A 13,468-nucleotide genomic window follows, 5' to 3' on the forward strand; every position below is an offset into this window, starting at 1 on the left:
GAGGCCATCCTAGCCCTCCTGTGAGGCCATCCCAGCCCTCCTGTGAGAGTTAGTTAGGGTTGGGGTTAGGGTTAGTTAGGGTTAGGGTAACCGGAAATGCTTCCAGAGATTCCCTTGAGCACCCAAACTCCAGACATGACGCCAGATGCTGCGACGTGAGAGCAGCTACTGTGGCCAGACTGCCTCATCCTTCTGCCATCCCAGCCCTCCTGTAAGGCCATCCTAGCCCTCCTGTGAGGCCATCCCAGCCCTCCTGCGAGGCCATCCCAGCCCTCCTGCGAGGCCATCCCAGCCCTCCTGCGAGGCCATCCCAGCCCTCCTGTAAGGCCATCCCAGCCCTCCTGTGAGGCCATCCCAGCCCTCCTGCGAGGCCATCCCAGCCCTCCTGCAAGGCCATCCCAGCCCTCCTGTGAGGCCATCCTAGCCCTCCTGTGAGGCCATCCCAGCCCTCCTGTAAGGCCATCCCAGCCCTCCTGTGAGAGTTAGTTAGGGTTGGGGTTAGGGTTAGTTAGGGTTAGGGTAACCGGAAATGCTTCCAGAGATTCCCTTGAGCACCCAAACTCCAGATATGACGCCAGATGCTGCGACGTGAGAGCAGCTACTGTGGCCAGACTGCCTCATCTTTCTGCCATCCCAGCCCTCCTGTAAGGCCATCCTAGCCCTCCTGTGAGGCCATCCCAGCCCTCCTGGGAGGCCATCCCAGCCCTCCTGCGAGGCCATCCCAGCCCTCCTGCGAGGCCATCCCAGCCCTCCTGCGAGGCCATCCCAGCCCTCCTGCGAGGCCATCCTAGCCCTCCTGTGAGGCCATCCCAGCCCTCCTGGGAGGCCATCCCAGCCCTCCTGTAAGGCCATCCTAGCCCTCCTGTGAGGCCATCCCAGCCCTCCTGGGAGGCCATCCCAGCCCTCCTGCGAGGCCATCCCAGTCCTCCTGTAAGGCCATCCCAGCCCTCCTGCGAGGCCATCCCAGCCCTCCTGCGAGGCCATCCCAGCCCTCCTGCGAGGCCATCGCAGCCATCCTGTGAGGCCATCCTAGCCCTCCTGTAAGGCCATCCCAGTCCTCCTGTAAGGCCATCCCAGTCCTCCATCCCAGTCCTCCTGTAAGGCCATCCCAGTCCTCCTGTAAGGCCATCCCAGCCCTCCTGCGAGGCCATCGCAGCCATCCTGTGAGGCCATCCTAGCCCTTCTGTGAGGCCATCCTAGCCCTCCTGCGAGGCCATCCCAGCCCTCCTGTGAGGCCATCCTAGCCCTCCTGTGAGGCCATCCCAGTCCTCCTGTAAGGCCATCCCAGTCCTCCTGTAAGGCCATCCCAGCCCTCCTGTAAGGCCATCCCAGCCCTCCTGTGAGAGTTAGTTAGGGTTGGGGTTAGGGTTAGTTAGGGTTAGGGTAACCGGAAATGCTTCCAGAGATTCCCTTGAGCACCCAAACTCCAGATATGACGCCAGATGCTGCGACGTGAGAGCAGCTACTGTGGCCAGACTGCCTCATCTTTCTGCCATCCCAGCCCTCCTGTAAGGCCATCCTAGCCCTCCTGTGAGGCCATCCCAGCCCTCCTGGGAGGCCATCCCAGCCCTCCTGCGAGGCCATCCCAGCCCTCCTGCGAGGCCATCCCAGCCCTCCTGCGAGGCCATCCTAGCCCTCCTGTGAGGCCATCCCAGCCCTCCTGGGAGGCCATCCCAGCCCTCCTGTAAGGCCATCCTAGCCCTCCTGTGAGGCCATCCCAGCCCTCCTGGGAGGCCATCCCAGCCCTCCTGCGAGGCCATCCCAGTCCTCCTGTAAGGCCATCCCAGCCCTCCTGCGAGGCCATCCCAGCCCTCCTGCGAGGCCATCCCAGCCCTCCTGCGAGGCCATCCCAGCCATCCTGTGAGGCCATCCTAGCCCTCCTGTAAGGCCATCCCAGTCCTCCTGTAAGGCCATCCCAGTCCTCCATCCCAGTCCTCCTGTAAGGCCATCCCAGTCCTCCTGTAAGGCCATCCCAGCCCTCCTGCGAGGCCATCGCAGCCATCCTGTGAGGCCATCCTAGCCCTTCTGTGAGGCCATCCTAGCCCTCCTGCGAGGCCATCCCAGCCCTCCTGTGAGGCCATCCTAGCCCTTCTGTGAGGCCATCCTAGCCCTCCTGCGAGGCCATCCCAGCCCTCCTGTGAGGCCATCCTAGCCCTCCTGTGAGGCCATCCCAGTCCTCCTGTAAGGCCATCCCAGTCCTCCTGTAAGGCCATCCCAGTCCTATCCGTGTTCTTTGCTGAGCTTCCCAAGTTCTGGTGGATTCTGCCTTTAAAGCAGGTGGATAAGGCAGCACCTGAATATCTTTGATCCAGGTAAATCTGTCAAGCTCACTGTTGTGCAGGTTAATAACTAGTGTTTATTACAAAGTTGTGAAATATCAATGCTTTGGATGCATATTCAATATTTCATGTTATGATTGACAACATTTCAAGTCCTTCTGTGGGATATTTGCTGCAGGTTCAGTGAAGGTTTTTCTTTTTCCTTCCAGGCTTTGTAAAGTAAACTGAAAGGGCTGCTGCTGCCCTAATTTATTGATTAGTTTATAATGTATAGTAATGTAATGTGTGTATGGTTGAGAAAGAAATGAATGATAGTATTCCTTTTTAATAATGTGGACTGCAATTAGGGTTCAATAATTGTGGAATGTCCTGAATATAGATTGTGATCTCACCAAATCAGCTTTTAAATCCCAGACAGACCTAGTTGGACGTCCCTGACCTCAGCTACTCACATTGCCCTCATGTTGTTTTCTGGCAGCAGTGGGATCTCCAGGACTTTGGTGTTGTTGTGCATGGCCTCGTGACTCGGGGTGGACACAGTCTTCCCGGTGATGCGGTGGACCTGGTAGAAGGCGTGAGGCCTGAGAAGCCTGTCGTCAGCTGTGCCAATGAACAGCTGCAGCGTCAGTGGTTCACTCTCCATGTAACCGTCAAGCTGAGGGCACAAGAAGAGTCCAAACACGTGTTTTGGGTTATTTCTTAAAAAAGAAAACACCCCTAAAATAAATGCAGGCTTTTTGTTCATCACTCTTTTAAAGTAACCATTTAGCATCTTGCATAGTTACACGTCATTTCATTTACAATGAATGAGCTGCAATCACTTCCTGTCAGGCCAGCTGAGAAGCAGCGTCCACAGTAGCTGAATGTTGAATCACATATGGAATAAATCACATATGGAATAAATCACAAATGGAATAAATCACATATGGAATAAATCACATATGGAAACCGCCGTATCTGTAGTCAGGTTTTAGTCAGCTAGTTTTCCAGAAATGTCACTGCTAAAGTCAGGCCAAGGTCAAGTGCAGTTTCCACTAGCAACCCAGTTCTGATCAGCAGAACAATCCCTATAGCACTGTAGCACCGGTTAGGGTTAGGGTTAGTTAGGGTTAGAGTTAGTTAGGGTTAGTCAGGGTTAGTGTTAGTTAGGGTTAGTCAGGGTTAGTTAGGGTTAGGGTTAGTTAGGGCTAGTGTTAGGGTTAGGGTTAGTCAGGGTTAGTTAGGGTTTGTGTTAGTTAGGGTTAGTCAGGGTTGGTTAGGGTTATTGTTAGGGTTGGTTAGTGTTAGTTAGGGTTATGGTTAGTCAGGGTTAGTGTTAGTTAGGGTTAGGGTTAGTTAGGGCTAGTGTTAGTTAGGGCTAGTGTTAGTTAGGGTTAGTCAGGGTTAGTTAGGGTTCGTGTTAGTCAGGGTTAGTTAGGGTTATTGTTAGGGTTGGTTAGGGTTAGTTAGGGTTAGTTAGGGTTAGGGTAACCGGAGATGCTTCCAGACCCAGTAGGTGTTGCCTGACAAGAGGCCTTCTGCCACGATTCCCTTGAGCACCCTCACTCCAGACATGACTGCAGACGCTGCGACGTGAGCGCAGCTCCTGTGGACAGACTGCCTCATCTTTCTGTATCTCATCCATACAGCAGGACTCAGAGAAACGAATGCAGACATGAGAATAAGTCCAAGAAACATGAGAGCGATTTATATTACTGACAATTCCATTCAATGTCAGCATTTTCAAGGATTTCTGAATCAATCTGTGTTTTATCTCCTAACTGTTCCGTCCCTGGTACCCTCTGACCAATATCAGCACTTCTGCAACCTTCCAGCCACACGTGTCACCTGTCATGACTGCTGTCACGTCACGTATAAAAAAACACGTTATCTTTAGTAGAACTCGTCAAATCCAATACAGATTCCCTGGTGAGTTGTCTGAAGGAAACACGGTGGTGGTGAGAGTAGAAGGCTCTGAGGGACTCTCAGCACACGCGATTGGGAGGAGGATCCCAGTCAAGGTTAGGAGCTTGAAACGGCCCTGTGTATTTATTTAAGGAAACGGTTGCTGCCTAGCAATGCTGTTTATTTAGGCAGCAGGAAGACATGTGAGGAAGTGAGGAAATGTGTTCACAAGCGTACATTGAAAGTGTAATTGCTAACAGGTTACTCATTCTGTGCTCTGAATTATTACTGGCATCAACTCTTTGACAACAGAAATCATCAGACCCTGCAAAAGTTTTACATTTCACTTGGTGTTAAAGGTGCAAACGTGAAATCAAACATGTTGGTCTTCCAATAATGCGTTTAAAGTTGAATCGATGCTGTAACCTCTGTGGAAGCCCCGGAAGGGTTAGGGCTAGGGCTCGGGGCAGGGTTAGGGGTCAGGGTTAGGGGTTAGGGTTAGGGTTAGGGTTAGGGTCAGGGTCAGGGTCAGGGTCAGGGTCAGGGTTAGGGTCAGGGTCAGGGTTAGGGTTAGGGTCAGGGTCAGGGTTAGGATCAGGGTCAGGGTTAGGATCAGGGTTAGGGTCAGGGTTAGGGTCAGGGTCAGGGTTAGGATCAGGGTTAGGGTCAGGGTTAGGGTCAGGGTTAGGGCTAGGGCTAGGGCTCGGGTCAGGGTTAAGAGTTAGGGTTAGGGTTAGGGTCAGGGTCAGGGTTAGGATCAGGGCCAGGGTTAGGGTCAGGTTTAGGGTCAGGGTCAGGGTCAGGGTTAGGGTCAGGGTTAGGGCTAGGGCTCGGGTCAGGGTTAGGGTCAGGGTCAGGGTTAGGGTCAGGGTCAGGGCTAGGGTCAGGGTTAGGGTTAGGGTCAGGGCCAGGGCCAGGGTCAGGGTCAGGGTCAGGGTCAGGGTTAGGGTCAGGGTCAGGGTCAGGGTTAGGATCGGGGTCAGGGTTAGGGTCAGGGTTAGGATCAGGGTTAGGGTCAGGGTCAGGGCCAGGGTCAGGGTCAGGGTCAGGGTTAGGATCAGGGTTAGGGTTAGGGTCAGGGTCAGGCTCAGGCTCAGGGTTAGGGTCAGGGTTAGGGTCAGGGTTAGGGTCAGGGTTAGGGCCAGGGTCAGGGTCAGGGTCAGGGTTAGGATCAGGGTCAGGGTCAGGGTTAGGGTCAGGGTTAGGATCAGGGTTAGGGTCAGGGTTAGGGTTAGGGTCAGGGTCAGGGTCAGGGTTAGGGTCAGGGTTAGGGTCAGGGTCAGGGTCAGGGTCAGGGTCAGGGTTAGGGTCAGGGTCAGGGTTAGGGTCAGGGTTAGGGTCAGGGTCAGGGTCAGGGTCAGGGTCAGGGTTAGGGTTAGGATCAGGGTTAGGGTCAGGGTTAGGGTTAGGGTCAGGGTCAGGGTCAGGGTCAGGGTCAGGGTTAGGGTCAGGGTCAGGGTCAGGGTCAGGGTCAGGGTCAGGGTTAGGGTCAGGGTCAGGGTTTGGGCTGTGGATGTGCAGCCGCTCCTGCCGCCTTCATATTAACACCTACAAGACGAATGCAGAACCTGCGTCCGCTTCAGGCACCGAAAAGAACCTTCTGGCAGTGACGCTGTGACCACACGTGTGAAAACACACATGTGGACTCTTGTGTTTTGTCCTGTCACACTTCTCCTTCTCACATGATAGTGATTCACCATGCTTTGTTTAAAACTCTTAATTCAATCATACACGTCAAGGGTGAAGGAAAAAGCCCAAATCTCCCAAATAACAACACAAACAATTTTTAAAAAGGGGAGTTTCTTAAGCAGCATGAAGAACGCTGACATCAGACACAGGAAAATAGAATACCTCCCAGGCTCGATTTCAGAGGTATTTCCACTCCATCCAAGTACAGCATGAAAATGTGAGCATAAACCGCAGTGAGGAGCGGAGGCAGCATTTCAGAGGGCTCTATTTTAGGGTGTGGTTGAGCCAGGCATCAGTGAATACAGCAAGAAACAGAACATTGGAAGCTTCCATGCTGCCTGGACAAAGGAGAAAAGGGGAAGCAGAGCGAAAGACTGGCCCCACATTCACAGTCTGACCAGCAGGGTGCTGGCAGACGTCGTCCACAGCCTGGGTGCAACGTGTAGGCAGGAAGTGGAGGCACCTTCCTATCTGTAGCGCAGAAACGTGCGTGGTTCAGCCTCCACAGGATGCAGAGCTGGATGATGTCAGTCGGTGGACACAGAACCTTTTCTAAACAAGGGAAGTCTGTGTGGCCGGGGCGGTAGCCGGCCCCCGGGGGGCCGTGGGGGTTGCTTAAGAAGCACACACATTGGTTCTCCGTCTGTTTAAAGCCAGACCATTGTCATTACATCATTACTGCCTTTTCTGCAGAAAATAACACACATGCGCAACTCAAGTTTAATGTTCTGAACCTCCGTGGATTCAAACTTTACAACTACTTTCTTTTTAGAAATAGCAATAATACATTTCTGCACCATGGGCAGTATTTCTTGTTTCAGAATTCTTCACGTTAGAATTCTGAAGACAATATTTGATGTTTACAAGGTAGCACTATTTTCCTGCTGATCACTATTCAGAGGTTCCTGCTCATAGGTGAGTGTCAACTATTATTAGATTAAAAGTACAGTCTGCTTTATATAAAAATATGAAATACTTGTATGAACATACCTTTGCTGTGAATTAAACCAACAGTGCCATCCTTGTTATGCTTAATTAATTTAGAGAAATGCTAGTCTCATATTTCACATGAAATTTTTTTTCTCATGTTGCTAACATGCTAACATGTGTTAAGCCTGAGTCATGCTAACATGTGTTAGCATGTTAGCAACAATTAGACATTTGTCTACTTGGATGAAATGGATGGATGTCCTGATGTAAAAAGGCCTTATATTGATATATCAGCCATGGTAACGGCCTCCTAAACCTGAGGAATTGTGTCTAAAGGCTGAAATATGAAGCCTGGTTCTCCACTGATATCTCTTTGCTGCAGACCTTTTATTTATTCAGAGACTGAGGTCAGTGCTAAGAAGTAACGGCTGCAGGCCTGTATGGGTTCCTCACAAAAACATGTCTGCAATTATCCCAATTTTCTTCCACAAGATCTGTCCACCAGAAACCTGTGGTAAAATCTCATGACTAAGCTGTTACTGGACATGGAACGTCACTTTGTAATCATGTCTGCAGAACGTGGATACGCAGTGGAAAAGCCTGAGTCATGCTGGTCTGGACAGGAAGTGACTGAGTGGACATCACACAACCATACCTGCGGTTTAAGAAAAAAGACATCTTTGAACCTGGAAACATCTGATCTAGTTCAGCTAACCCTAACCCAATCTAGTTCAGCTAACCCTAACCCAATCTAGTTCAGCTAACCCTAACCCTAACCCAATCTAGTTCAGCTAACCCTAACCCAATCTAGTTCAGCTAACCCTAACCCTAACCCAATCTAGTTCAGGAACGAAGCAGGAGGGAAATGTCTGCAACAGATGTTGGTCGGATCATCACACAAAACCAAACGTCCAGGTTGGGCCGCTCAATATCTGGTTGAAGGGGGTCACGAGTTTAAATCAGGCGAGCTGCAAATTGCTGAATATGAAGAGTTGCTTGTTGTTATTTGTTGACTCGGTCATCAATTACACCCTTCAAAGCTGATTTAAGTAGCTGCACATCTTCAAAGGTCTCGGGCCTAACCTAACCTTTACCCTGCGTCCTCTGTTCTTTTTGAAATCCAAATTCTGAACCAGCAGGCAGATATGTTGGAATTTAACAATCACAAAGTTTTACTTTCATTTCTACCTCCAGCGACCTCACTCCATCAGACTTGACTCCCAAGCTGATAAGACACCAAATTCCTCGCAGCTATGTTGCCTTTTTTGGCCTTGATATGCGTTATACTTACATAGTGAAAATCGGGTTTTCTTAACATTACGCAACACATGGGTGTCATCATGGCCTCCTTTTTCCTTTGCAAAGGAATTAAATTATCTGTACATAAAGCTGTGTGTGGTAACACAGGCGTAACACCAAGTAAGACCAGAAACCCTTTTCCAGACCTGAACCATTGGATGTCCTCCTGCCAGGGCCTTTACAGCCCCTCTGCTGCCCTCGGTCTCATAGTGGGCTCGATGGTGGGACTTGGGCTGCACCTGGATCTGAAGGCTGTACGGCCCAGAGCTGGATGGCAGCTGCCAATCAAGGGCTGGCAGGGACGGGCTGTCAGGAGAAACACGTCACCAACTCAGCAAGGAGACAACTTCTCAACCCATATTGGATAGAACTTTAGAACCACAACATGAGATTAATGTTAAAATAATTCAGGTTTTATTCAATAAAATAAGAAAACCAATGTTTACTATAAAAGTGCAGATGGTCTTATTTCACCTTCATTTTCAGGGTCTCCCTCTCATATGCGTTGGGATTGTGGACAAATGGAGCCATTTTATGATCATTTTCAACACTGTCATAATAAGTAAACAAGGCCATTGACTTCATATTCTAAACTATTGTCTAACCCTAAAAATGTGCCCCCACACAATGGTTATCAAGAGTGGACAGACACGACTGAGCCATCCCTACCTTACATACTGTTTTGGCTTGGACCAGGAGTACGGGTGCAGCGGCACGTCTAGGAAACCGCCACTGTAGCCTTCTTTCTTCATCGGTAAGCAGTGTGAGGGATGCTCATCCACACAGAGCTCTGCTGGATTCAGCTCCTCGCCTCCAGGTTCTATCTTCAGGCTCACAGCTGAGCCAGGATCCTGGCTAGTTTTCCGGGACTTCATGGGGATCCCCTCACCAAGGTCTGGCATTCCATCTGTGGTCAAGGCGTTGATGGCTGCCAGAATGGCAGAGTTTGTGTACTGGTTGGTGTTTGGGAGCCAGGTCTCGTCGGTGAGGCTGAGACGAGGGGATGTCTGTGGGGAAAGTCCGGGTGACTGGCCGGGTGAGTACGGAAAGCTTTTGTGTGATACTCCTCCACCATTGATGCTGTACTTCCTCTTGGCTCCGCATGGTGAACTGGGCCTCGATCCATGCTGACCAGTCCAGCTTTCATCTGTAATGCTGGCACGAGGTGAGGTGGATGGTGATTGGCTAGGAGAACCGGCGGACATGCAGCCATCACCTGGCAGGACGAGGGTGGAACCCTTTGGAGACACCGAGGGCGACTGCCAAGGCGAGTTCTGCGGTGAGTTGTCATAGTTGTACGAAAAGCCAGATTCATAGGACGAGGCATCAGAATGACAACTACGGGAGGAGATGCTGCTGGCTGGACTCAGGCAGCTGGGGTCACGGTAACCGTCTGCATTGGGGAGCATCAGTGTCACAATGGAGTCGACTCTTTTGGCCGCAGGAAGACTGCTTTCCTCCACCGTGTCCTCAGGAAACTGACCATATGCTGTGATCTCAATTCGAGGGCTCTCCAGGGACGGGGCTCCATTTGGGTGGATGTTGGATGAAGAGTAGTAACCAGCCGTGCTCACGTCATCCCGGTTGTCATAACTGTGAGGCTCTATGACAGACACAGAGATAACAGGGCTGGACTGGAGGTTGTGGTACTGGGCAGTAGAACAGGTGCCCAGGGGACTAGGTAGATTAGCATTAGGCATGTAGACATATGCATCTGGAAAACAGAAAGAGTTTCTTATCATTAGAATTAAACATGCATTGACTGGCTGCCTCACTGAAAGGAACACAACTGCCAAGGCAATTCTTAATAGAGCTGCTAATAATGGCAAGAAGGATCTGCCAGCCAGAAAAAATAGAGTCTTGTCCACTGTGGACAAATCTTCATTTAGCTAACAAGCTAATGTGAGAAACACAAACAAATGTGCCAATATTTAGAGTCTAAAATTAATAATCGTTTTTAATGCAACTAAAAAAAAACACCCCCGGAGCTTTGGTGGCCTGTGTCCTGTTCTAAGAACTATTGAACATAAACACAGGAGGGAAATGGTTGTAAATCTGCACATGGTGGAGGATCCTGAGGACCTCCTGAGGACGCTCAGGATCCTCCACCGGCGCTCTGAATGGCTCAGATGGTTGAGGTCACTGCTGAGGGAGGGGGGGACATGGGAGCAAGGCTTGGGGTTTATGTGGCACACAAAGCAGAATCTACACACACACACTAAAAACACACACACACACACACACACGACTCCATGTAATAAAAGAAAATGATGCTTTGATTTAGCATTTAGTGCCACCTGTGGTGGTTAGGGTTAGGGTTGGAGGGTTAGGGTTAGGGGGTTAGGGTTAGGGGTTAGAGTTAGGGTTAGAGGGTTAGGGTTAGGGGGTTAGGGGTTAGGGGTTAGAGGGTTAGGGTTAAGGTTAGGGGGTTAGGGTTAGGGTTAGGGGGTTAGGGTTAGGGGTTAGAGGGTTAGGGTTAAGGTTAGGGGGTTAGGGTTAGGGTTAGGGGGTTAGGGTTAGGGGTTAGAGTTAGGGTTAGAGGGTTAGGGGGTTAGGGGTTAGAGGGTTAGGGTTAGGGGGTTAGGGTTAGGGTTAGGGGTTAGAGGGTTAGGATTAGGGTTAGAGGGTTAGGGTTAGGGTTAGAGGGTTAGGGGGTTAGGGTTAGAGGGTTAGGGGTTAGAGGGTTAGAGGGTTAGGGGGTTAGGGTTAGGGTTAGGGTTAGAGGGTTAGGGTTAGGGTTAGAGGGTTAGGGGTTAGAGGGTTAGAGGGTTAGGGTTAGGGGGTTAGGGTTAGGGTTAGGGTTAGAGGGTTAGGGTTAGGTGTTAGAGGGTTAGGGTTAGAGGGTTAGGGTTAGGGTTAGAGGGTTAGGGGTTAGAGGGTTAGGGGTTAGGGTTAGGGTTAGGGTTAGGGTTAGGTGTTAGAGGGTTAGGGTTAGGGGGTTAGGGTTAGGGTTAGGGTTAGAGGGTTAGGGTTAGGTGTTAGAGGGTTAGGGTTAGGGGGTTAGAGGGTTAGGGGTTAGAGGGTTAGAGGGTTAGGGTTAGGTGTTAGAGGGTTAGGGTTAGAGGGTTAGAGGGTTAGGGTTAGGGTTAGAGGGTTAGGGTTAGGTGTTAGAGGGTTAGGGTTAGGGGGTTAGAGGGTTAGGGGTTAGAGGGTTAGGGTTAGGTGTTAGAGGGTTAGGGTTAGGTGTTAGAGGGTTAGGGTTAGGGTTAGAGGGTTAGGGTTAGGGGTTTAGAGGGTTAGAGGGTTAGGGTTCAAGGTTTTCTATCATTAGACTTGCTTTAGTTGTCACCAGGTAGCCCGGGGGTCCATCTCACGGGTAGAATGACAATGTCATTTCAGTCAATAACCACCGTTTACATCTATTTATAGGAACCCTTTTTGGTGGAAATCCAACGGGGCCCCACGCCCACCTCGACCTGCGCGGCAGGGAGGGGCGCACCTCTCAGTCCTGTGGTACCGTCCAGTGCAGTTCTTTAGAACCGTTGACTTTCAACGCTCCATACGGGAAGTTTTATTCACAAAAGCAACAGCAACTGTACGAAAGAGTGCAACTTACCCTCCTCGGCAGATTTCATTTTATTTGCGCACAGAGTCTAAAGTCAAACTGTGGATTTAACTGCAAGTGGACGCGGGACTGGATCCATGTAGCGGAGCCGGAACGGTCCAACAGCCGCTGCGCACGATCTGGTTCCCTTTCAGCGCCCCGAACAAAAGTTGTCAAAAGAAAAACTTAACATCCAACGTGTAAACGCGTAAATGGCGAATATTTAGTGAAATCACGAATGACGCTTGGCTCTTTTGGCTGCTGATTCTGTGTCGGGGGTTCCTGCTGGGTCGCCGTGACGCACCACTACTGCTCGCGGAACTTCTGCGCTTATAAAGTCGGGGATCACCTCGCCGATACACCCGCCCTCTGACGCATCTGCACAGCACAGCCCCGGACGGTGATCCTCTTTGGTGTCCCAGAGGCAGGAGAGCCCAATTAGTGAAGCTGGCGGTGGGAGCCGGAGGCCTCCTGGAGCAGGAAAATACGCCCCGAACCCGCGCAGGAGCCGACTGAAATCCATCGGTGAAGGAAGGAAATGATGGCGCCTGCTAGAGTGAAGCCAGCAGTGAAACAAGAGGCTCACGCTAACCCTAACCCTAACCTAACCATACCATAACTCTAACCCTAACTCTAACCTAACCATAACTCTAACCCTAACCTAACCATAACTCTAACCCTAACCATAACTCTAACCCTCACCTAACCTAGCCCTAACCTAACCCTAACTCCTCTAACCCTCACCTAACCTAACCCTAACTCCTCTAACCCTAACCTTACCTAGCCCTAACCTAACCCTAACTCCTCTAACCCTAACCTTACCTAGCCCTAACCCTAACTTTGAGACTCAAGCTTGCTTCTCATCATTCATTAGTGCTGTAATGAACAAGAACTGCACTCATCGCCTGTTTGAGCCCCTTCACAACCCACATCTCCTCCTCTGGGCGCAGATCACAAAGATCCCAATAATGACGCTGCACCTGCCTCCAAACTAGATCTTTGCAAGCGTTCTGCACCAACCTGCTCCTGTTTTTCCAATCAAAAGAGAAATTCATCAAGACTGAAGCTGCTTCGTTCTGGCTATAAAACATAAAAGTGCCTGTCTGAGCGCCTTCGTTACGCTGATGCTTCGGCCCTTCCTGCAGGGCCCAGAACACAGAGTTGACTCCCTGACCCAGTTATCTGACATTGGTTCCAGTCCCCGTAGGGACGGTTGTTGTTGGGCAGGTCGGAATATTTCAGCAGATTCCTTTAGTCTGAAACTCTAAAATGAAATGAGCTCAGGGTTAGGGTTAGCACTCTGCCAGGGTTGGGTTAGGGTTAGGTTGATGGGTTAGGGTTAGCACTCTGCCAGGGTTGGGTTAGGGTTAGCACTCTGCCAGGGTTGGGTTAGGGTTAGGTTGATGGGATAGGGTTAGGGTGATGGGTTAGGGTTAGGGTGATGGGTTAGGGTTAGGTTGATGGGATAGGGTTAGGGTGATGGGTTAGGGTTAGCACTCTGCCAGGGTTGGGTTAGGGTTAGGTTGATGGGTTAGGGTTAGCACTCTGCCAGGTCTAAGGGTTAGGGTTAGGTTGATGGGTTAGGGTTACCAATCTGCCAGGTCTAATACTAAAGAATTAGTATTTAAGTACATACATGTGCCACTTTTTAAGATTGTGTTTCTTACATTTGTAACAATGAATCTTCCAACACTTTAAACAAACCTTGTTGTAAAGTCTTGATTTTATTACCAAGCTGTGATAGTGTCAAACTTTGGCCACATATTAGTCTGAGCCCAAGCGTTTGGCATCCATTCACCACTCTCTTTATTCTTGTAGGACTGAATATTGATTAGTGAAATAA

At 50.4% G+C, this 13,468-nt stretch overlaps 1 protein-coding gene across 3 annotated transcripts in view; it reads right to left on the reverse strand.

Annotated features, from left to right (window-relative positions):
• Window positions 1–12,029, reverse strand: part of nfatc1 (nuclear factor of activated T cells 1) — a 32,789-nt gene extending 20,760 nt beyond the window's left edge. For 2 of the 3 annotated variants that reach the window (XM_029845538.1, XM_029845536.1), the window contains exons 1-4: window positions 11,638–12,029; window positions 8,751–9,795; window positions 8,228–8,387; window positions 2,732–2,934 (exon numbers count right to left, since the gene is read on the reverse strand). In XM_029845538.1, coding sequence (XP_029701398.1) covers window positions 2,732–2,934; window positions 8,228–8,387; window positions 8,751–9,795; window positions 11,638–11,656 — 1,427 coding nt within the window. In that variant the 5' untranslated portion in view covers window positions 11,657–12,029. The remainder of the gene's footprint in view (window positions 1–2,731; window positions 2,935–8,227; window positions 8,388–8,750; window positions 9,796–11,637) is intronic. The other variant, XM_029845537.1, reaches the window with a different exon arrangement.
• Window positions 12,030–13,468: the final 1,439 nt, after the last annotated feature.

Source organism: Takifugu rubripes, chromosome 12 (assembly GCF_901000725.2).
Source record: "Takifugu rubripes chromosome 12, fTakRub1.2, whole genome shotgun sequence".
In the NCBI taxonomy this organism is placed as follows: Eukaryota; Metazoa; Chordata; class Actinopteri; order Tetraodontiformes; family Tetraodontidae; genus Takifugu; species Takifugu rubripes.